The 24,133-nt window shown below is 37.9% G+C and overlaps 1 protein-coding gene across 1 annotated transcript; it reads left to right on the forward strand.

Annotated features, from left to right (window-relative positions):
• The first annotated feature begins 2 nt into the window (after positions 1-2).
• TRAK2 (trafficking kinesin protein 2) lies at positions 3-22,221 on the forward strand. The gene is given in 16 exon segments (XM_057375750.1): positions 3-188; positions 5,666-5,984; positions 6,993-7,187; positions 11,173-11,243; positions 11,886-12,002; positions 13,154-13,363; positions 15,100-15,178; positions 16,823-16,953; positions 17,161-17,235; positions 17,854-17,991; positions 18,743-18,822; positions 19,457-19,660; positions 19,794-20,092; positions 20,414-20,692; positions 20,915-21,014; positions 21,543-22,221. Coding segments are annotated over 15 exon segments (2,694 nt in total). The 5' UTR covers positions 3-188; positions 5,666-5,947.
• The last annotated feature ends 1,912 nt before the right edge of the window (positions 22,222-24,133 follow it).

The following is a 24,133-nucleotide window of genomic DNA, read 5'->3' on the forward strand; positions in this document are numbered from 1 at the left end:
GCCGGCCCCGCCGCGCCCCACGCGGCCCGGCGCATTGTGGGGCTCGTCACTGGCGGCGGCCCGCCGGGGGCTGTAGTTCTGGGCGGCAGCGGAGCGGAAGCCATCGGGCTCTTCCTCAGYCGCCGCTGGGTTGCATGCGGGGCTGCGGCAGGAAGGAGCGGCGCCGGAGGCAGCGAAGCCTAGGCCGGGTAAGCGAGGGCTCGGCGCCAGCCCGGAGCTGCTCCGCCGCTTTACGGGCGAGCGGCGCGCTGTGTGCCTCACAGCCCATCGGGGGCTAACCCTCCCTTCTCTCGCCCCCGAGCCGCGGCACCATCCCGGCTGGAAGGGACGGCGGGCCTTCCCTGCAGCTGCTTGGGGTGGGAGCAGGGGCCCGAGCGTGAGGCGCTGTCGGGGCTGGCCGCGCGGTCCCGGGCGGAGAAGGAATGCCGGCGCCTGTCTGGGYTGGCGGCTGATAGGACTCTTGGCGGCGGTGATGCTTGTAAAGTAGCGCTGTGTTGATCTCCGTCCAYTCGGTGTTAGTGGGGAGCTGCGGTTCCCGCTGGTGGTGCCCGGGGTCAGCGGGCTCTGTGGAAGGTCATGTCACTGTCAACAGGAGACAGCGCTCGGTGACATCTTAGTTGTTATCCTGCTTGCRTATGGAAGGCAAGAAATTTTGGCTTTTAKCAACTTCTTARTCATTAAATTCTTATCAGCTGATTMAATTGGAGTACGAATATCTGTCAGTAAATGTCGTTTATTCTGAAGACCATGCTAATGGAGAAATGTATGTGGAGTGGCATGCTCATGTTTTTATTTTTTAATGCAGTCTTCAGCTGTTGTATAGGTGCCTATTTCTTGGTTATGTTTCACAGTTACTGTTGACTGTGACGGTGTGTTGCAGGTATTTGATAGACTAATAAATARCTTAAAGCAACGTTAAAAAGCCACAGTCGATTTTAGGTTTGTTTTCAGGTACTGTTTTGTTTCAAAAGATGTCATTCTTAGTAAAAACAGGCAGACTTCTTTTTAATTATACTTCTGACACTGAAGYTAAATTGAAAAAAAYACTGCTTTMMAATRTCYGAAAWTTTTCAAYTCTGTAGTGGCAGTGTGATTATTASAGCTGTATCAGTTTATCAAATTTCTGTTATCAGTATCTGAAAACGTAGTTTGAAGAGTGTCAGAAAATCCCTGATATTGATTTGCCTCTAACAGTGGGCTTCTGGAATTAATATTGTGTAGTAGGAGTGCTGTCTTTCAGCAATGATAATCGTGATTTGTTTGTTAGTTTTCCAAGAAGACACAAATAGAGCATTTTCACAGAGATGGCTACAGAAAATACATCCTTCCATGTGGTTTGATTGATACTCTGGTATCATATAGTCATATAGGTCAGTTTGATTAATTCTAATAAATCAGAATTGTTACTTACAAGCTGAGCTCTGTCTGGGGTATGTATCTAGGAACTGAAACTACTTATTTGGGTGAATTCAGCCATGCATCAAATGAAAGCATAAGTGATTTCAGTTTAAATGTTATTCAAGTTCCCTYCAAGTATTCTTTATAGAAAACAAGCCTGAGTTTTAAGAGGCTGGTTACAACCTTTATGATGAARTATTAGCAGAGAACTTAGAGAATGKGRCATTGGCAGAATGCCTCAAGAGCATTTATTGTATTTTGTACTGTAACAARTAGGCTAACTAACAAATTCATGGTAGTTCTTGATTCCTTTGAGATCATAACAGTACTACATATATACCATAATTTCTTCTGAAAAAAGAAAACTTGTGAGAAAATACGTATATTTTCTGATTATAATGTTTTGATTGTGTTTTACAGAAAATAATTAGAAATTAATAACACATAGTATGTGTCTTTAACATAGGTAACACTCAGTTTCAGATTAAGTTAGACTTCAGTTAGGCATTTGCTATTTTTACATTGGGTACTAAGGGTGATATACACAACCTCCAAACATGTGGGGCTTAAATAAATCTTAACTATCAAGCTGTGGTATTCAACAGTATGCATGTATACATATACATAAAGCATAAATTAATGTGCTTAACAGGCAGTGTTGCCACTTTGGAGAATATGAGCTRTTACAAATGGCTGACAAGGGGAATAAGTGAGCCTGGTTTGGCGTAATTCTAGATAAAATAGGATGAGGGAGTGTTGTGGCCAGCTTCATGATCCCCTTGCAATTCATCATTCTCCAAGAGGTGTTCATCAGCTTCCCCTCAGAAGTCCTACCCCCTATCCCAAAATAAAAAATAATCCAGAAGGTTATTTATGTGGGTTATTTTGTTTATTTTCCCACAGTTTCTTTCTTATACCACTCTGTTGATGGTTAAAGGTCTGTTGCAGATTTGTTTATGATTATTACAATTGTTTTGATGATTGTGTCGGCATACTCTTTGAAATGTATTTTTTCCTTACATGACAGAAACACAAGCACTAAGTAGGTTTCTGTAGGGACRGGATTGGCTAAAAATAAGAGGTGTTAGGCACAAAGCAAATGTTAATTGTGATAGGCAAAGCCTGTGTTCACATAGATTTGTTTTTCAGTAGATAATCCTTTGTCCTTCATCTCCTACTGGATGGTGTTGAAGGATTTGGCCTCTGCTTCTGTGTACTAGTTCCAGGGATGTTTTGGCAGCAATTCAGTGTGRTCATGTTTGCTGTAAGAATAGAACTGTTTTATTAACCTTGAAATGCAGAATATGTTGATTTGTATTAGCTGGTTTGACRGCATTCCAATTTTAGCAATGGAAAAAGTACTGTGTTAATGACTTGATACAATTTTTTTAATTGCATACATAYATAGCAGTAAAATTTGGCATCCCAGAATAATGCACTCATTTACTTGGCTTGCTTTTGGAAAATGGATGTTGTCTTCTATCTTAATCAAGTTAGAATCTTCTTTGTTGTCAAAATGTTGTTTGTGTTACTTAGGGCCCAATGTCTTGTATCCTGGAATTGTACAGAGGAGCAGACCTAGTTTACAATTCCCAAGTACTTGTGAGGAATCAGCTGCTCTCAATAAATRGAAAACAGCAGGAATAACAGCATTTTTATGCTCATGTTTGGATATTGTCAATATAGACGCCAATATTTTGCATAAGTTTTAAACCTTTTGTGCACAAAGAAATAACGTATATATTTGTCTGTGGTTTCCAGTTGTAAAGCAACTCCCTCACCTTTGTCATAATTCAGATTTGAATTAGAGTTCTCTAATGGTAGAATGTCTTCAGAATTATATTCTATCTTGAGATGCCCCAATTCTTTCTGCATCCATCTTGAATTGCTCAAAGTGGGAGTTAAAAAGACAAGAACARTTTTTTGTAACTATTTTATTTTTCTCTAAGGTTTTAACCAGTATTGCTTTTTCAAGTTAATCTGTACTAAAGTGTTCTGACTCACTGAAGGAAAAATTTATAAAATCTCCTTAGAGCAATTTGGATTCTATAGGGCAAACAGAAGGTGCAGGAATAGTTCCCACTTCTACAAGAAGTGTGCTGTATGTACCCCAGGTTTTAGCTTACTCTTTGGAGCCAGAYGATAGCTGAAATGTGAGACACACGTTGGGGAGTAAAATTTAATTTATAGAGTAAGTCTGAGATAGGTATGTATGTATGTATATAAAATGTTGTCTGATATTTTTGTCTCTTATTGAACATTCCTTGAAGAAAACCTCCTAAGAGGACCACTCCTGCATATGGACTGTTCATGTCTTTCTGTACGATTTAACAATTATAATTTCTAGTCCATGTTTTTATAGCATGGTCATATATTTTAAAGCCACGTTGTAAATTTTAYGGGTTTTATTTAAATGTATTTAATTATAGTTGTAACTTGCAGAAAGAATCTGCAGTTAGGAAGTAGTTTTATAGCTGCAGTGTAGAGGGATCATGGAGTCACTTTCAGGGTGGTACTGCCCAGTGCTTGATTTTCTACAGAAGTTGCACCATGGTGCACAAAACTAAAGCTATGAGAAGCACTGGAAATGCAAGCATTAACTTTTATGTTGTTTGCTTATCTAGTAAACTTCTCAAAGGTATTACAAATGAGTTTGCCCTTTCAATTCAGTAGCTTGGTGTTGGCYTGGTGCTCTAGAAAACATTTAGCCAAATCACTTTTTTCTTCTTTTCCCCCTCTTTGGCTGAACCTGCAACAAATAGCCTTTCTGCTTTGGACTTAGAAGAGAGATTAAAACCAATCTTGAGAAGTAGCAGCATTCATTTTTACATTTTTAAAACTCARAGGGAATAGATTGAGCCAGAGTTGCAGAGAAACTGCCYTATGCTGCTGTACTTTGTCTGTACTGCTGCTGTTCAAAGCTGTATAGTGACTCTTKATTACAAAATAAAGTGATTTGCATRTGATTACAGCAGTCTTTTTAAATGTCTTTTATTATGCTGTATTAAGTTGTTTTAGAGAAGGAATTGTGTGTAATTCATGTTTTTTAGCACTTTAAAACAACAGCTTCTAGAAAAAGAAATTTTAAAGTGCTTAGAAGCATCTTTACATTCAGATAGAAAATGTTTCTGAAATCTTTAAGTTTTTCTTTTTTATTAAGTGTTTCATATCGATAATAATTACAACTGGTAAGCAGAGTACATACATAAAGAAATAAATTRCAAAACAAGAAGATACTCACAAGTATGAGCTGACCTTAATGGAAAAAAAGTTCTTTTTTGATCTCCTGCCAAAGTCTACAAGCAGATGAACTGGCAGGCTCCAGACTTGCTTTAAAAAGCTCCTGCACTGTCCATTTTGATCTTGTCAAAKGAGAGGTTGCTACAGACAGCAAAACAAACCTCTGATTGATGTGCTTGATGATTGGAGATCTTGGGGAAACTGTCGAGCAAATTTGAAATTAATGCAAGATTTTAAGAGAATTTTATTTTAACTAAATGTTGGAGGAGGGAAAAGGAGACTTGTTTTCTATTTAGTTTTATATTTTTCTGTCACCTGGAACTACTATTTTACATGGAAGGTGATTAATCAGTCTTGGCAAGGGAAAAGCCATATTTGTTCTTTATTAAACTGTTCTGATAGCTTATCTGGAGTTGTCGTGGTAGTTTCGTTTTCTGGTTTATGTGAGTCCCTGCTGAAGAGAAAACACAGATTTTATCACAATCCACAAAGTCAATTTCTGGTAGGGTCAAATTTCTAATTAACAGACTCCTAAGAGAAAAAAAGACGAAAGCGAACAGTTGTATAAAACTTAAATTTTTTAACAATAGAAATGTTAAGAGTAATGTTTTTGAAATCTATCCAGTCTTTGAATCCATCACTTTAAATAAATGTAGTGACCTGAAGAAAATCTCTGTTTAGTTGGAGCTGCTGTCTGTTAGCATAAAAAGGAAATGCCTCATTTCAGCAAATGACCCAAATACACCAAATATTATGTGAAAGAAAACGAATAGAACAGGCAAAGAGATATTTGTTGAAGTCGGTGCTTAGGGTGAGTTGTTATGTCTGCAGGGAGAAAATGTGTCTTAATGCTACCTTTTACATATATTGTGTAAACTGGGAGTAAAATGTTTATTTTTTTTTAAGTTAGTTATCGTACAGAAGGGAAATTCAGACTGAAAGAGACAAAGTCACACCAATTTACCTGTCTCCCCTTAAAAAGAGTGAAATCTGTTAAACTTTGGCATTCTCTCTGTTTTATTTTTAGGTGAGGGGTGAGCTGAGAAGCTGGTGAAGGTTACGTGAAATACTTCTACTGGTCACTAGTAGCCCAGATGAGATAGACATGTCCTAAGATGGCAGTAGATCTGGAGTATGAACCAGCCTACAGAAGTGAGTTGATGCCACATTTGTGAGTCTCTGTGGCTTGATGGCTCTCACTTACTGTCTCTAAACCAAAGCCATCTTTTTACCAAAGCAATAAAAGAATGATGCACAGCTTGATTACAGAATGCTCTTTCCAAGGAAGTGAACTGTGAAGGAAGGACTCATGAGTTTTGATCCCAGGGGCTTGGAGAGCATCCCTGGTAAGTTGAAGAGTTACTATTACAAATTCTGAGTCTAATGTGTCATAAAGCACCAACCTGAAGACAACTTTACATTTCACATTCTTTGTATTGCTTATATGATACTGTAGAGTAACAAAAGCAGTGAATCCATGTAACTCACTTGTAAAGTCAGCATGTACTATGAAACACTGTTCATAAAATTCTCAGTCAATAGTCAGTGTTGGTGTTTTTTCCCTGAAAAGATACTGCAGATAGTCTTCATCTTGAGTGGAAATGTTGCAAAGATAACCATTGCATAACTTTGATATTTGAGCAATTTAGTATTAATGTTTCTTTTTTTTTTTGCAATAATTGTAAGCGATTAAGAGACACATAAACCCCACAGCACACAAAGAGCTGAACTTTGATTGCAGGAGTTTTAGTATCATGTTTCTCAGAGTATGATTCCATAAGGATGATAATGGAATTTTATACTTGTTCCCTGATTTCAAAGCAGTATTCAGTTGATTTTATTTACTTTAAGATTTTTTGTATTTATGTTCATTATCAAACCTATGCATGAAACAGAAGAACAAGAAAAATGTGAATKTCCATCAGAAAAGGGAAGTATAACRACTATGATCAAGTCAATGAAATTTCAGGAAATCAATAGCTGGTMAAATGTAGGTTTGTGTTTTAGCTCAATGAAGAGGAAAAGATAGAAATTGAAAATCATTACATAAATTAYATTCAGGAAGTTGGAGGTTCAGGGACACAGGGTAGACCAGCTATCCAGAAAGTTGTGGGGTCAGCTGGGGATGAGGAACTTAAAAATGATGCAATGTAAACCAAGTATTGATTCAGCAGGTATTCCGGTATTTTGTCTGGTAGAGAATAATTATTTTCAAATCCACCCAAGGTTATAGAGTATTTTATAGTACATAAAATGTATAGTACTGCAGCAATACTGTTACATTTTACATCTATTTAATAATGTACTTAAATAATAATTTAATAATAATATTACTGGCATTTACTCTCTTTCAGATGGCTGCTCCAATGAGGACCTTCCTGAGGTGGAATTGGTGAGCATGCTGGAAGAACAGTTGCCAGATTACAAGTTACGAGTGGACTCTCTGTACCTGTATGAAAATGCAGATTGGATTCAGCCCCCTCCTTGCCATGGCCGTCTGCCAGAGATCGCTTCTCCAGCTCGTGAGGAGGACTCCTTCCGTTACATGAGTGAGTTGATATGGGGTTTTTTTCCCAAATGTTGAAGATAAAAATGTAGATACAAAGTTAATATTAGGAAATGGTCAAACCTGGAAAACTTTGGACAGATGGAAGSAAAGGCTGAGTTCAGGGAAAGTGCTTGTAGTTCAGGAGTGCAAATTTGATGATTTAGGATGTCCCATGAGTACCTGATCATCAGATTACACACTGAAATAACTGTGGGAACCTGTGATAGTGAAAGACAGGCAGGAACCTAGAATTGTGCTAGAAGAGGTGTAACRCATGAGGTATGAGTATGCAGCAGCTCTGTTTTCAGGAATGTTAACAATGCTGTGGTTGATTTAGTGATGTTCCCCCTGATGTTTTGTGTCAGCATTGTTGATGAAGTGCTGTCCATGGTTTCTTCTGGAGATAGAAAAGGTATGAATGGCAGATAAGCGGGTGCTACTACTTACACTAAATAACTTACTCCTAAACCTATCAAATCATAAAGAAGAAAATGGACAGCTTCAATCATATGAAGAAACTTTTAATGCATTGAAGAGCAATGTATAGAAAGTTGACAAAAGAACTGAACACTTMCTTGCCTGTAGTTTGTAAGTGCTCTCATATGAGCAGAATGCATTGTAATCACTTCAGAGAAATGGGRAGGTTCTGTTTCCTCCTTATGTTGGCACTATTGGAACAAACCACATAAAAGAATAAACTTGTTATTTATATACATTCTGTAATAATTACCACTTCTTTGTACATGTCACCTCTGAAAGGGTTTTTTTTTGTCTTTGGAGTTTAAGCTTCCCAAGGCTTGGGAAGTTTAAGCTTCCCAAGTTTAAGCTTCGCAAAGGAGTAAGTAAGACTAAAACATAACYTCCCAGGAATTCAGTGCTCAACAATTTAATCCATAACAACCTTGTTTTGGATTGAACTTGCAGGCTTTGAACTCCTTTAACTGTGGAAAGTAATTGGAAAGCCGCTTAATGTTTATTGCTCAGTCTGTTTCTGATAATAATATTGCAAGCATAAATGGTTTTATAGTCGGGTAAATGCTTTTGTGGTTCACTGGAAGCAGTTGTATAGTCAGTGGGGTGTGTACTTGCCCCTAAGTTTTAATTATAAAGAGGTGGGATCAGAGTCTATCTGTGCTGGGTGGAGCTTGACATAAAATGCAGCTCTGCCGAAGCTCTCTGCTCAGCACTCACCTTTGTGACAAAACCCAGGGCTTTAAAGGCCTTCAGTCATTGTGAGCTTGCATTTTCAGCCTGCAGGGAGAGGCAGGGGGTTTTATCAACAAAATCTTCATGAAGCCTGTTGTGTATTATTTGGCTGTCAAGGTACTGCAGAAAGAGCTGTCTTCCTGTTTCTCCCAGAGTGAAGTTCTTTCCAAATATAGAATGTGTCCTGTGAAAATAGTAAACTGGTTGTAAAAGTTTTTTGAGCAGTTGCTATAAATGTTTTCTTGTAATAGTAACTGACGTTGTATTATAAAATAGCTGTTAGGCATASCATCCAAAACTAATTCTATCATTTAAGAAGGCTGTTGTAGTTGCTGAGTCATGAACTCAAGAAAAATATGGTTTATGTTTCTYCTAGAAATTGTGCAGGCCTTGGATATCCTTTTCATCATATTAGCTTTCTTCAGACTAGTAACCTACAGTGACATACTGGGAAGGTCCCAGGCAAATATAGATATAAATCAAGTTCTAGTTGTAATTGTTGAATAGCTTGTTAGGTGAAGTTTTGATCTTTCTTTCTGTTGCCTGGAATTGGACATAAAGTGACATGAAACATAACTTGGGGTTTTRGCTGTGTATCTTCTTCCCCTTATACATGTATGGAAATATTTTTATAGTTTTTTTCCTAGAGAGGAATGCTAAATATATGGCTTGAATGAATTTGTAATTGAGAAAAAAAMGCCAAACAGCACAACAGTTATTGCACTTGAGCTCCTTATCTTTTTATGGCTGCTGCTGCCTATAAATTCTGTCCCATGACCARCTGAGTTCACCGTGTCAGTGTTTTTAGTGAGGTGGAAGAATATTTTCTGCTTCAGTTGTGCTAGCATAAGAAGCCCTGAGTTACAAAAGATCTCTCTTTAGAACTACTTTGTGTGAATAAAGGGTCATGGCACAATATAACAAGAATTTTAACCAAAATGAAGAGTTGCTTGCAACTTTCACTTGTCAAGGTGAGTATTGCACATGCATTGTTCTCAAGAGAGAATTATAACAGACTATGTATAGTTTTGATCCCATACTGAGACAAAATAACAAAACAGCATGTATTGGGTTTTTATGTCTGCTGATCTACTTGATAATTAGGATTTGGTTTGTTACTTTAATATGTTTTTCTTCTAAGCTGTTAGAGAAACAGTAAAACTTTCCCTTCTGTGTTGTTCTTTCTGTTCTCCTGTCTTTCAAGATTACCAAAAAGTTTCTTTTGTTACTAAAATGCAACTCAGTTTTGATGTTAGAATAGCWAAAGGTTAATTGTGGACATTATGTAAAGGTGTTTAAAAGGTTAATTGTGGACATTATGTATGTAAAGGATAAAGACAGCTTATATAACATGTAAATAAAGTTAGTGTGCATTTCAGCTTGGGACTTCACTATCTCATAACTAAGTGTACAGACCTCAACAAGAACAAGCAAAGAAAAGGACAGATAATCAATACTACTTTGTATTCAGAGTAGGAATCAGATTTAAACAAGATAACAGAGTGAAGGAAATCTTGAGATCAAATTCACAGAAATCCCATTTTGCAGGTCAGTGATGATGGAATTAGTTTCAAAACAGGTTAACTTAAACTTTCAGCTGAAGCARTTACTTCTGTAATTGTTAAATTTATATTGCTGCCTTCTTCACTTTAATGATAYTAATAAAATGATCATAAAGCAAAAATAACAGATTGCTGTTGAATTTGACAAGCATATTCATCACCTGAAGGAGAGATGTATAATTCTGCTCCTGATGGAAATCATATTTAAATGGTTTCCTRAAAGGCCTAAGAAAGTTTTAATAGTGAAAAAAGTATGGTTGCACATGCATTTATTTTTTGGTTGTGATAGATGCATGGCAAAAAATTCTCATATTTCCTTACATTTTAATTCTTTCTCCTCTTTGTTCTCTCCCCCCACTCCCCCATCTTTCATTATCTGTCACTCCAGCTCTTATTGAACTTCCTTCCTCCTCCTTGGATGGATCTCACAAATTTGCACAAGGTAATTAAGATGCCTTTGTTACTATCATCTTTCTCAGAACATGAGCTTGAGCAGATCAGTGCTTTGCATTTTYGCACTGTTTTGTTCAGAGCTGTCACAAATTCTTCATGCTTTGTTTTAATTCTTCACTCAGTCCTGTTCTTCAAATCCTACTTTTTCTCAGTTTTTTARTAGTTTTACAAACTCTTCAAACATTGGAATCACTTGATTAGYAAGACAGGATTTACTGGTACATTTAAAATGTGGACATACATGACCTCATTTCTTCTTAATTGTTTCCAAAATGGTCAAACCCTTAATAAATACATTTTCATGACTGCTATCTGGGGTCTCCATACTTCTTGTATATAGCTGTCACACAGTCTAGTGGGAATTTTGCTTCAGGGTTAAAGTATGTTTTCAACTATATTTAAATGTGTTTCAATATACTGTTCCCCTCTTCCCAGCAGGCTGGATGACTGAATTGCTTAGCTGTATTCAAAAAGTTGCTCTCATGAGATTTTACTCCTTTTTCTAACTTTGAAGGATGTGTGAACACCTCAGGTCTTAGTTATCATTGCAGAAAGGTGTAGATGTTCAATATCTTATTTATCAGTCACCAAATGAGTATTGTTTCACATTTCTGAAGTTGAAGATGTGTTTTCATAGCCTCTGCTAGTTTCCTCAAYCAAATATTGTATTTGTGTATAAATAGCATCCTCTGAGTTTAGCTTTCCCCCTTSCCACAGTCTTCTTGTATTTCAGCTATTTCAGTAAGCATATTTATTTCTCTTCAGTTCTTGGCACAGATCATGTGGGACAGAAAGCYTACAGTGATGCTGACATGGTCAAACGTCTGTTAGCTGAGGTATGCTTGTCTCTGTAATATTCTGTTAATATAGTTGAAGAAATGTATTTGAGGGAGGGTTTTATTCAGCTGCTGGATATTTGGATTCAGTTATCTTCAAAAGCTGCTTAACAAACACATGGGTAATGAGAAGCTGCCCATTTACTTGCACCACCTCAGAAACAAAATTTAACAAAACTCTGGACACCTGTGGAGCCAGTGAGCATAAGAAAAAAACAGCTTTCTTCTGATTTCCTGTTGCTCCTTTGCTTCTACCCTGTCACTGCTGTTCAGGTTGAGCAGTCTGTTCTGGAGAAAGTGTCAGTGGAAAGACCACAGCCCTAAGTGAATGTGATTCTTTGTGTATGTGTGGTTCAGCAGAGTCCACATAACGTTTCCAGTACTCAGCACTAAACCCAAAACTGTCCCTGTTACTGCAAATGGCTGTGGAAGAGAATATGGTGTATCAAAAAACCCCACAGTTATGGATGTGTTCTGGATCCAAATGATGAATYATTAATCATTTTCTAACAGTGTTGATCCAGATGAGAGTGAAGGGGGGTCTCAGGAATGTATTAAGCCGTAGCTTGGAAGATCTAAAGCTACTCTGAATTTAAACCTTACATGATCACAAGGAAACATTTATTGTCATTTTGAGAGCAGAAAGATCGAGACCTGGAACTGGCAGCTCGAATTGGACAAGCCCTCCTTAAGCGAAACCATCTGTTGATGGAACAGAATGAAACACTGGAAGAGCAGTTAGGACAAACTCTAGACAGAGTAAGTGGTTGCTTTTCTTTCTCTTTTTCTTTTATTTAGGTTTTTTTCCCCATTTTTTTCCTTTTCCTTCAGTTTATGATGGCGGTAAGAAGATTAATAGAAATATATTATTTCATTATGAAAGAGATGATTGGTGCTCTCAGATTACAGAAGTGTGCTTAGATGTCATTCCCCTCATCATTGTTCCATCACTTTTTGCAGTCCAGGAATTGATTATGAAGACTGCATATTGTAATTACTGAGAAATTATGAGRATGTTAGACATCTTTAGGGTGTATCAGACCAGTCTGATTTCTCATTGTTAAACTAAGAATGGAATAAGAGAAGTCAAAATAAGAGGTGGTATCTGACATGAACTGCTACAAAGCAACCTCACACTGGCCTAATGGGGTGYCTACAGTAAGATTAAACAAATGAATAAATAAAACGTAATGAAAAGTGAATTTTGATCGAGATCATCACTCCTTCTCCTCCTGTAAGCACAAATTCTTGATCTCACCTTTCCTTTGTTTTTCTTACTTAAAGAATTAAATAGTTGACAAATAATTCTGTGGACAACAAATGTACTCTAAACTACAGTGAAATTGATTCAGCTGCTTGTATAAAACAGTATGCTGGTAACAAAGATGTACTCAMAATCAGTTGTAGGATAGCATAAAGTTAGGTATTCATATGAAAATGCAGATAGGCAAAATGGAATTTATCTAAATGAGATCTGTCTCTGCTTTGGTTTTTAACTGCCCTACAGTTCATTTAATGTGCAGACTGGAAGTACCACTCTGTACATGTGAATACTGGTCTCTCCATTCTTTTCTCCAGGAACTCAGTAGTTCAGAGTAATGGTCATAGTCAAAATGAAGCTAGCATGTTAAAATGAAACATGTATCAAAGCAGCTGGGAAATTATTTTGCAGTAAACCATTTAAAAAGTAGGTTCCATTGTTCGTTTTTGTGGTGTATTGAATTTTCAGAATCCCTTGCAATGGTAAAATTACAATTTTGCTAACTTACTGTAAAACAAATAGAGGYGTGGCTATTCTTTATCTCATTTTAGACTGGAGCAGTGATGTTCAAGAGGCTGCATAAATAATASATTATGATATTGTATGTCTAAAGTATGTTTCACTTGGTGGTGATCTTCATTTGCCATAGGTTAACCAGCTGCAGCATGAACTGTCAAAGAAGGATGACCTGCTGCGCATTGTTTCCATTGCCTCTGAGGAGAGTGAGACAGATTCCAGCTGTTCCACACCACTTCGTTTCAATGAGTCTTTCAATGTTTCCCACGATCCCTTGCAGCTGGATGTCYTGCAGGATAAACTGCGAGAGCTGGAGGAGGAGAACCTTGCCCTCCGGTCCAAGGTACTTCTGACTGACAGTGTGTGCCATGTGTGCTGGGTGTGAAACAAATCAAGCTGCTCAAAATCCACCATCAGGGTTTCTCATGAAGCACTCTCTGTCACTCTGTGCAAATCATTCCCAAGCACTTTCCCTCCMTGCCCACATCCTTCTGTTTCCTTCACTCCCTTATTGTCTCCAGAGTTCTGTAATAGTCCCTTCCTAGTTCCATGAAAAAGAGTGGGAACATACCTAAGCACCCAGCAAAAGTACTTGGACCCATCAGGCCCTCAAGCTTATGCTGTTTGTTTTGATAAAAATCTGACTGCAATGAGCAGGAGTATTTGGGGAATTCCATTCTGTTGCCATTGTTTTTGTCAGAAGATACTTAAAGGTTAATAAGCTTCCACTTAAATTATTTTAAAGACGCACTCAGTCTTGACAATGTGATTCATTTCTGTGTTTGAACTGGTCTCTCATGTGTGTAAAACTTGAATGCGAGCCCTGTGCRATTAGAAGGATAGAGACTAAATGGCCAGAGAAAAAAATTGGCTATAAAGTCATGGAACCAACAGCAAAGGTTCTGAGAGTTGGAATCTACAAATGCAATGTCTTTTCTTAAGGAGTGGAAAGTGGAGCTTGTAAAATAGGATATTGTTTAAAACTGGGTTCTTTTGTTGCYTTTAAGAAAGGTGGGAGTTTTTTATTACTGTGTGTGTGGTGTTTTGATTTTTTTTTTTTTGTGTGAGCCTTTCCCAATATAAGCTTGTTAGACCAGTACCACAGAGACTAGATTCCCTTAATGTCAACAGAATACACTTGTTTCCTTGTTTTGTCTCCAAAATACTCAGCCTGAGATGCAYATTATTCCTAAATCTCCCTAAGACCAAATAGACACTTTAGTAGTGCTGTAGGAAAAGAAAGARAAGATCAGATTGCCTTTATTTTGCTCCTAACCCTCTATATGATTGTACAAGTTTACAGACCAGCCAGGGGTTAATRATTCTGTGATATAGCATAAACTTCAGTGACTTGAAATAGTCGCAATTACAACAATCCTCTGTTTGCTTTTTTATTTATTTTCACGTGACAGCATTGTGTGAAGAAGTGTATTTGCCTGCACTTGTGTAAATATACTGCTGTTTGTTTGAATAATCTTTAAAACCATTTACTGGGTTTGATGGTGTGAGTCCCTTACTGGTAAACAGTCCTGTGAATAGAAGAATTGTCTGTGCTAAGTTTAATATTACCATCCTCACAATCAAAAGGGAAGTGGGAATCTAGTGTGCTTGGTGTTGTTTAGATTTGTTCTGATACTCAGTCTCTGGCCCAGAAAATTTACAGTCTAAATAGGCTRGCTGGGAATATGGAGAAAAGATGTTCTACCAAGAGCCTTGGCTAACATCAGTCAATTTTCAACATGTTTTTACCTTAARTTTTTTGAAGCAAATTTAATTGCTTATTTCTGATTTCTGTCTYGGTTCACTTTCCCTACCAAATTTCATCTTTTTGCAACTATTTTTTGTTAGAGCCAAGAGATGAGGCTTTATTCACATGCCTGTCTGTCTTTCACTCAAAACACCTGTAATATTCAGGGAAACAGGTTATGGTGGAAAAAACAGTTAGGAAGTGTGACCAGATGCATAGATTTTTTAAAGAGAGAGGGGAGACTMTTTAGTTGCAAGAATTATAGAAATAAAAAATTGTAACATTATAGCTAAAGTGAAATTGTTATTGATTAACATATAATTTTTTTGAAGGCTTGCCATCTGAAGTCAGAAACCATTACATATGAAGAGAAGGAACAGCAGCTGGTCAATGACTGTGTCAAAGAACTCCGTGAGTATCCAAGCTGTGTTTTGCAATAGCAAAATGGTACATGAAATACCTACTGTCTACACCTTCTTAGTTAACCCTGAATCCAAAAATGAGATTCAGTAATTTATGCCAATCRTTGAAGTCTTGGCCTTTGCCCAAGTGCAAGGTTATTTGTGTATTTTATCAAGTTTCACTCAGGCATTCAAATTCAGCTATGTGTGTCATGTTTAGAAGGGGAAGATGAACATAAAATCTGATGTCTATAAACTTGCTAAAATTAAGCCTGCAGACACTAGAGAATCAGCAGAATATTTATTCTTCATGTGTATTCAGCGCACTTGACACTGAAATGTATCAGTGTATCMACTATTAAAACTATGAACAGATTAGTTTTAGAACATACGTTATGCATTTAAAAAGCATTTAAGTTAGCAAATGGTTTAATTTGTCTAGAGCAGTTGTTTGTGTTTGTTTTGGGGACTGCTTATTTGCAAAGAATTGCAGCTACTCTAACATAAATGCATGCTAAGTAYTCTGAAACAATAAAGAACAATACTTCAATCATTTGATGTGTACTATTTCCTTTGTGCATAATGACTTCAAGTTATATTTAAAATTATTTTTTCGATACAGCCATCATAAAGAAGACTGTTACTGTTTTATTTTTCTTGTTGCAGATGACCCTGAAAAACTGTGAATTGATACTTAGTTGGTTAATTTATTCTGATCCCYGCTCAGAAAATACACATCTTTTGCAAATAGGAGTTAGTTCAAAAATSCTCTCCTATTTTCCTTCAGTGAGAATGTCTGTGTTTTCACTTTTTTAATGCATGTGGAGACATGCTCAGTGATTTAGACTCRCAGAAAGAATCTTCTCATAAAGGATATGTTGCCTACAGCTTTAAAATTTGCATTTTCAGGAAAAAGGTATCTGACTGAGCTTAAATGCCCATAGGCCTATACGTAGGGCCTCATTCTGCAGTAAATGTGTGAGGTAAAACAAGCACTAAAGTTGTAGTGTGACCATTATGCAAGATTGATCAGACTTTCTTATGACTTTGCGATGCTTTCAGGGCAAGTATACAAATAAGAYTAGCTGCATAAAAATATTTCAGTACATTGAGTTGCTTTGTCATCTCACTTTGTGAAGTGCTTGCTCAAAGAAAAAAAGAAACAGGAAATTGCATTCAGTGGATATTTGGGGAATAGCGACTAGGATCATGAGTGTATGTTATGCTTGACAAGTTTTTTTCAAAATGCCTTTGCTTATAATGGTCGTTAATAGYAAGATTATTTCAGAATCTGACTTCTCTATCATATTTTAAGTTCTGGCCTTGGTCATGAGCCATGATGTCATTTGAAATAGTTTCACTGTGGTCATTTCACATACTGACGATGTGCATTTCAGATTCCGCATGCTTAGTTCTTAAAGTGTTACACCTGCATTTGCAATTAAGTCCTTTTTCTCCTCCTCCCCACTATTAATCTGTTCCTCATGGATGTTCTAAGACATCTACTTTTATGTATTATGAATTGATTTTCTAAGAGTATTGGTAATTTTGCAGATTGTTGTTGACTTTCACTCATTCTTTCTGGGGTTTCGTTTGGGGTTTTATTTGGGGTATTGGGAGAAAGTCTTGACTGAGTTYCTTTCATGTTTTGTAGGGCAAACAAATGCTCAAATTTCCAGGATAACAGAGGAGTTGTCAGAGAAGAGTGAGGAGGTGATTCGCTACCAGGAAGAGATYTCATCCCTTTTGTCCCAGATTGTTGATCTTCAGCATAAACTCAAAGAAGTAAGGGAATGCTGATGAAGTGCCCCTGTATGCACAGATGTCTGTACAGCATGTGCATGCCAGTGCTTACAGCAGGCAAAAATGGGCTTGGAAGCTGGGGGTGGGTTGCACTGCAAGAGAGTGACTGTTCCAGGAATGTCTGGCAGAGGATCAGTCTCTTGGGGGAAATCAGCTGAGAAAATGACGAGCACCTTTTTGTGCTTTCAGAATGTGATAGAGAAGGAGGAGCTGAAACTTCACTTACAAGCCTCCAAAGATGCTCAGAGACAACTGACAGCGGAGGTAAGTAAGGCTTCTGTAATATACATTTGAATAAATGTTTGAGGAAGAGTACAAGAAAAAAAAAATGGAGAGAGAATAGTAATTACCGATTTTTAATCATGTAGGATTTTTAATTTTTCATTGTGGTTGAAGTCACGTGATTGGAGGAAAATAATAATTCTTCTATTTAAGCCAACACAAATATTTTTGTAATTCACAGGAACATGAAAGGCAAGGAGCTGTTTCAAGTAGGAAGGTCTTACTATTCTTAGTAGTTATGTAGTAGTTATGTACTGTTCTTAGTGTGAATATTACTGATTATATCAACAGTGCTGTAGCTCATTAGATTTTAAGGCAGTTCTCTTTTTTGGCTTCTTTTGCATCAGTAGTTAGTGTATTTACAGTTTTTCAGKTTGCAGTATTTTCCTGTGGCTTTCCTCTCACTTCTTCCTCATGCTTTGTCACTAAAACCACTATGGGTGCTATGCTGACTATTGTCCATTCCAGTTGTTGGCACAGTCCCTGCAGTTGGGAGAATCTTATAGAGTGTTAATTCAGTCATTTTAGGTTACTGTAAGAGTTCACTCAGTTTCATTCTTCCCTTTGAAGAGATCATGTGCTGCCTCTCTTCTCTTTCAGCTGCACGAGTTGCAGGATCGGAATGCAGAGTGTCTGGGGATGTTGCACGAGTCCCAAGAAGAAGTGAAGTTGCTGCGCAGCAGAGCCAGCTCTGTSGCTTGTCTCTGCCACCCCCAGTCACGTGGAGCATTTCCTGTGGTAACAAACACCTCTAGCATGGCACACAGCAGCTGGCACAAAAGCTGTGCTGGTGTTCAACTCTAGGAGCACAACAGCCTTTGCAGGACCTGCAGCCAGAACTACTTTGTAGTAGGCAAAGGAGCTGATYTAATAGTTTTTCAGTTCTTCAATGTGTACACTTGTGAGAAATTTGGTAAATTAGTTAGGAAACTAAGTGTTCATTTGACACATTGAGACCTTGCACTTATTTTTCCTTTTTAAGGGCATTGACATGTTCTGCAGCTTATACTCAGTTGTGTTAGTGTATTGTTTGATGTTGGTTTGAATTTTATAACTCAGGAGCGTTTTTTTAAGAAACACAGCAACTCACATACTCAAAATATCTGGGAACTTACCAGGTTTTGGTTGGTTGCTCTGTGTGTAATGAATCACTTGTGTACACACTTGTAAGAAGAGCTCTTAAAATTCTAGCTTAACTAAAGCAACCAACATACAGAGTACATAAAGAAACAAAAAAAACCAAAAAAAAGCAGATGTTGCAAATAAAAACTGAACCCATACTGATTACACATGGGTGTAGTTATGATGGAAAACTGTCCCATAATGCCCTCCCTGCAGAGACTGAAGAGTTTGTCCAAAATATACTGATACTGGGCAAACAAATGCAGATTGTTAAAAGTAATTTTTACAGGTATTTTCTGATAAAATTGTTAAAAGGAAGACTTGAATCTAATTTGTCAACTCTTATGGTTTCTGTTTTTCTCTCTAGGATTCCCTTGCAGCAGAAATTGAAGGGACAATGCGGAAGGAATTGAGTCAGGGTGATGATCCTCTTCTCTCCAGGCAAAAGTACATTTTCAGATCTCTATGTGCTGTTTTGATATTTATCCAYAGACTTGTATTAAGTAAGGTGAAATTGATTTCTGAAACTGTATAAATGAGTATAGTTCCTCTATAGTGTTTTCACTGTAAATAAAGGTTTGTAGTATGTGGCAATTGTTCCAATTTTGAAACTTACTCTTCTTATGTGAGTCTATGAAAAAGCTGGGAATTAGCTAAAAGGGTGTTATTTCATTCTTTAATGAATTTTTTTGATCCAGATTCTTTGATCCTTTTAAATGCTTATAGAAAAATTGTGAGACAAATGACATTATAGCTGAAAAWCTCATAACAGTTTTCAAAACCCTTAAGACCTGTTCCAGGACCTCATAATTCTGAGCAAGAARTAATAAATTAAATATGTATTTCTGAAAGCATATGTAAAATAAATRCTGCTGAATATTCTAAAGTGTTAAAGACGTAGTGATTCTGATACTTAATAGAGTAGTTCTGAAAACCTGAGTGTCTTAGGCAATCATGTTTTTCTGAACATCTTTTTAGTGAGGTCTCTGCAGACTTTTGCAAATTTGTTTTTCAGAGGTTTTTCTTTATTGTATCTTTCTTGCTTCTGAAAACCATGTTTGTTTGCTTCTCTTTTCTGCAGGGATCAACAGAAACGAGTATTTGACACTGTCAAGGTTGCTAATGTCATCCGTGGCCGCTCCTCCTCCTTTCCTGCCCCACTGCCAATCCCTGGATCCAATCGCTCAAGTGCTGTGATGACAGCAAAGCCCTTCCAGTCTGGGGTGCASCACGTGGAGAGCCACACATGGATGGTCCCAGGGAGCCGCTCTGAGAAGAATTTGAAGTAGGAAGCACAGCCTGTTACCTTCTTCTGAAACTAACTGATTCAAAACTAAATCCAGGCTGGACTTCTACTGTGTAAGAGAGAAATAATTAATTTAATGGTCCTAATACCTGTTATTTGATGTTTCTCACAGAGATGCTCATAGTCCCGGCCAGCCAGGAACCCCTGGAGATAATGACTTGGTCACAGCTCTGCACAGACTCTCCCTGCGTCGTCAGAACTACCTGAGTGAGAAGCAGTTCTTCGAGGACGAGTGGGACCGAAAAATGCATTTGCTGGCTGAGCAGAAAGAAGAGGCCAGTGGCTGCAGTACACCAACAGGAAGCTCTTTTTCCCCCAGTACAAACTCAGAATTCACTGATCTCTCTGCCAGCTGTAGTAACCTCCGTGTCCTCCTACCAGAAAAATTGCAAATTGTCAAACCCATTGAAGGTAAGAGGATCATCTGCCTTCTCTCACTAGCAGAAAAGGATTTTAGATTTGCCAGCTAAAYCATTGAGGGTGTGTGCATAGTTAGGTATGATGTGCAGTAASTGGAAGCTGTAGTATTTGGTAGGCTTCATGCCAGCGAGCTCTTCAGCATTGCTTTCTGCTTGGCTTTCTTAGAAGGTGCTAAATGTTAGCTGCTTCTTGGCATTTCCATCCAGTGGATGTGTGGACACCAGCCAGCTACACTTGTTTKGATCATGAATTCTTGTAACTTGATGCAGAAGTAAGTAATGGCTCTGTGAATCTCTTCTCTTTTGTCACCAGGATCTCAAACCCTTTTCCATTGGCAGCAGCTTGCTCGCCCCAACCTGGGCACCATTCTTGACCCAAGACCAGGTGTTGTTACTAAAGGCTTTACCCCTCTGTCTGATGATACTGTGCACCACATCTCTGACCTGGAGGAAGATGATGAGGAAGAAGGTGAAGGAGGTATAACATTTCAAGCACAACAGTCCTCCTCAGAGGAGAAGAAGTGTACATTAGCAAAACCAGTGGCAGGGATTTTCCTGCCACCTATTACTTCAGCAGCAGTTCCACTCACAGGTAAGATGCCTGGTTAGTGTTTCTTCCTGATTTTGTTTAACAGTGTCCTTTTCTCTCTGGAAAGTATTTGACTGTGTGACAATGCTRTCTTTGCTGTCTTGGTTCTTTACTTCAAAAAAAGGACTTAAAAAATAGCTGTGATAATAACATTGTGTTAAACTTYGATTTGTTCTTGTATGTTTTTATTTTTTCCTCAATGGATGTAAATTCTTCACATTGCAGCCTCAAATCCAGGGAAGTGTCTATCTTCAACAAATTCCACGTTTACTTTTACTACCTGTAGGATCCTTCACCCATCTGATGTCACTCAAGTTACTCCCAGGTATGAGGACTGCTAACATCCTAAATGTTGCTGCATAGGATTAACAGTTCCTGGCTTCTCATGTACTGACAAGTTTTAAAAAATACTAAGGCAGTTAGGCAACATGTAGGATGTTACTAATAAAAATAGTTGCAATTACAAAGGGACACTTGGAATTCTCTAGAGTGAGAATTAAAAGAGGTTAAGGTAACTTAAAGGAAGTAWATTTTAACTCTTAAGTAGCAGATGCCTTGTGTCATATATCTTTCGTGGAAAAAAAGATTCTGTGATAATTTTCTGATTTCTTTTTTAACTAGACAACTATGTTGATATTCTGTCTAAWAGAGTATAGGTGATCATAGAAGGTRAATTCATTGGTACTKGRYAGAACAATAATTCTGAGTTTACTGAAGCTGCAACTGTCACAAGTAATAGAAATAGCTTCGTTTTTCTCAAGTCTTCTGTATACTAAAAGGCAAATACAGAGCAGAGCAGGTATAAAAATGTCTAAGGTGTGCAATTCTCTGTTTCATTTTTGTTTTATTTCAGCTCCATGGGTGCTCCATTTTCACTGGGAAATACTGGCAGCAATACTGGAAACCCAGCAGGGAGCACTCCAGCCATTCCTTACAGACTAAGTATTGGAGAATTTCTCACCAAYAGAAGAGACTCAACTACTACTTTCAGCAGCACAAGCAGCCTGGCTAAACTTTTGCAGGAACGAGGCATCTCTGCCAAAGTTTATGACAGCCCTGTATTAGAAAAACTGCCTTTGCTACAACCCCCTCAAACTCTTCCCATTCCTTCTACTCCACCAAATTCTCCCTCACGTTCACCCTGTCCTTCTCCTCCACCATTTGAGCCTCGAGTGCATCACTCCGAAAATTTCCTGGCTTCTCGACCAGCAGAAACATTCTTGCAAGAAATGTATGGCCTAAAGGCATCCCGTAATGTCCCAGACGTGGGCCAGCAGAAGATGAACCTCGTGGACAGACTGAAGAGATTGGGCATTGCCAGGGTGATCAAACCCCCTGAAACACRGGAGCATGGCAAGAATCAGGGGCCAGAGGTTAACTTGCAGAGGCAGGACTCAGCTGGGTTTTTAAATGCAGGTAGCAACTTAATGGCAGGAGTGAGAAGAAACCAGAGTCTTCCAGCCATGATTGGAGCACTGGGAGCTCCAGCTTGCACACAGTCATAAAAAATGGATGTACTGAAGAAAGACTAACTGGCCTGAAAGGTGTTTGACTTAGAGCACAGTAAATAATGTGAGGGATGAACATCCAGTACAGGCATCATTAGATGTGTTACAGAAGAGTTGGAGAAAGGTATGTGCATGTTAAAGATGTGGGAGAGACAAGTGTTGGGACCAAGGAGCAAAGGAACATTGCTTGGATTTGAGGAAGAAGGTTTTTGTGGGAGATAAAGGTGAAACCAAAGCTTAATTTTAAGACCTCCTTCAGCATCTGTCTTAATCAGAAGTGAAGACTATTGTAGACATTTTCAGTGTTTTAACCCTTTGAACTGTCTGTGTAGGTGTTGTATTTTTTTCCACCATACAACTGTCGTATTTACTAGTTGTTTGCAGTCAGGCTACATCGCTTAAATATAATATCAAAATAACAGTCAGTCTGACCAGCATTATCAGTCCAAGTTCCTTTCTGTAGCAAACAAATATGAAAACTTGGATTTTTTTTATTCTTGTATTTTCCATTTCAGAAACTGTGCTCTTTTGAACTCCTTCTCACTTGGAGAAGCAGGGGAGAGAATGAACTCTTTAACTCTGTGTAAGAGAACAATACTTCCGTTTACAAACATGAGATTTATACTTTGGAAGAGTGCAATTGTGTTAGTAAGGTATTAACAGAAGTTAATTTCTTTCCAGAACTTCTGAATGAAGCACACAATGTTCAATGAATAAGAMTTGAGAAGCAGGAAAGTGTATATTGGGGTGAAAACTTCAAGCTAAGAAATCCTTCCAAAGTGTAGTGTGCATCTGTTTAAATGAGGATATTTTTGTGCACACAGACACACTCAGATATCTGAGGCACATTTCAGAACTGCAAAAGGAAATAAACCTTAGGTGCTTGATTCAGGGTTTCTTTTTAAAGACTTAAGTGGGAAGCATTTACTTCAAGGCAAGTGTTGGAAGTTGAGAAACCTGCCTCTTGTCTTGCCAAGTAGACATTCTGTGTCTTTGAGAGTTCTCCAGTAAAGTTTATGCCTTTCATTCCCTTATTTCTGATTTTAGGCAGGATTTTGTTCAAAATGTTTCATTAAGAGCAAAATTTGCCTGTCTGTATGTAAAAACAGGAGGAAAAAAGCTGGTGTTCTTTGTAGCATTTTAATGAATATCAAAATCTGGTGATTTGTTGAGGGAGTGTGKTTCTGAATGTAGCTCAGGCAGTCTTTAAAACTCAAAAGAGAACTCCAWTTTAGAAATCTGGTTTCTGAGAGGTAATCATCAAACTATTACTGCCCATGCTGCTTTTTTGATTCCTTCCTGTCCAAGGTTCTAATCATAACTGAACAATCTACAATATATGTTTTGTGTAACTTAAAGAAGAAAGTTTGCCCAAAATTGCTTGGAGAAATGGATCTTTGCTAGTGACCTGAATAGAAACAGGTTCTTAATCTTTATGTAAATTTTCAGTCTACCTATTAACATTGTAAAATTGTTTCCATATGATTAAACAGTGAAATTTACCTTGCCTGTTACAGTGTAAGTGGGAGATAGCTGGCAGCTGTCTGGGGGTGTGGTGTGAAGCATCAGTGCAATTACAGATTTGCATTTGCCATAAAGCACATCCACCATAATCAGCACCCTCCTTGCTGCAGGGSTGAGTGGAGTAGGGCAGGAAAAGAAAGCTTCTTAACCTTGTTTATAGGAAATTTGTAATGTGGCCTTTCTGCTTTTACAGTTCTATAGATCGTGTGATGACACTTTGAAAATTTTTTTTTGGTAAAAGGAAAAGGAGTAACCACTTCAAATTTGCACAGGTATTCTTAGCAGAAGCTTGTCTGTCAGCAGCGCACAGAAAATATTCAGGAACTCCTGGAGTTGCCTTTTGCTCTCTAAGCAAAATCTTACACTTAAAAAAGATGAATTTTATTTAAAATACTATATACGGGTTAATTTT

This window comes from Malurus melanocephalus, unplaced genomic scaffold, assembly GCF_030028575.1.
Source record: "Malurus melanocephalus ecotype Western Australia unplaced genomic scaffold, MMel_1.1 scaffold_257, whole genome shotgun sequence".
NCBI lineage: Eukaryota > Metazoa > Chordata > Aves > Passeriformes > Maluridae > Malurus > Malurus melanocephalus.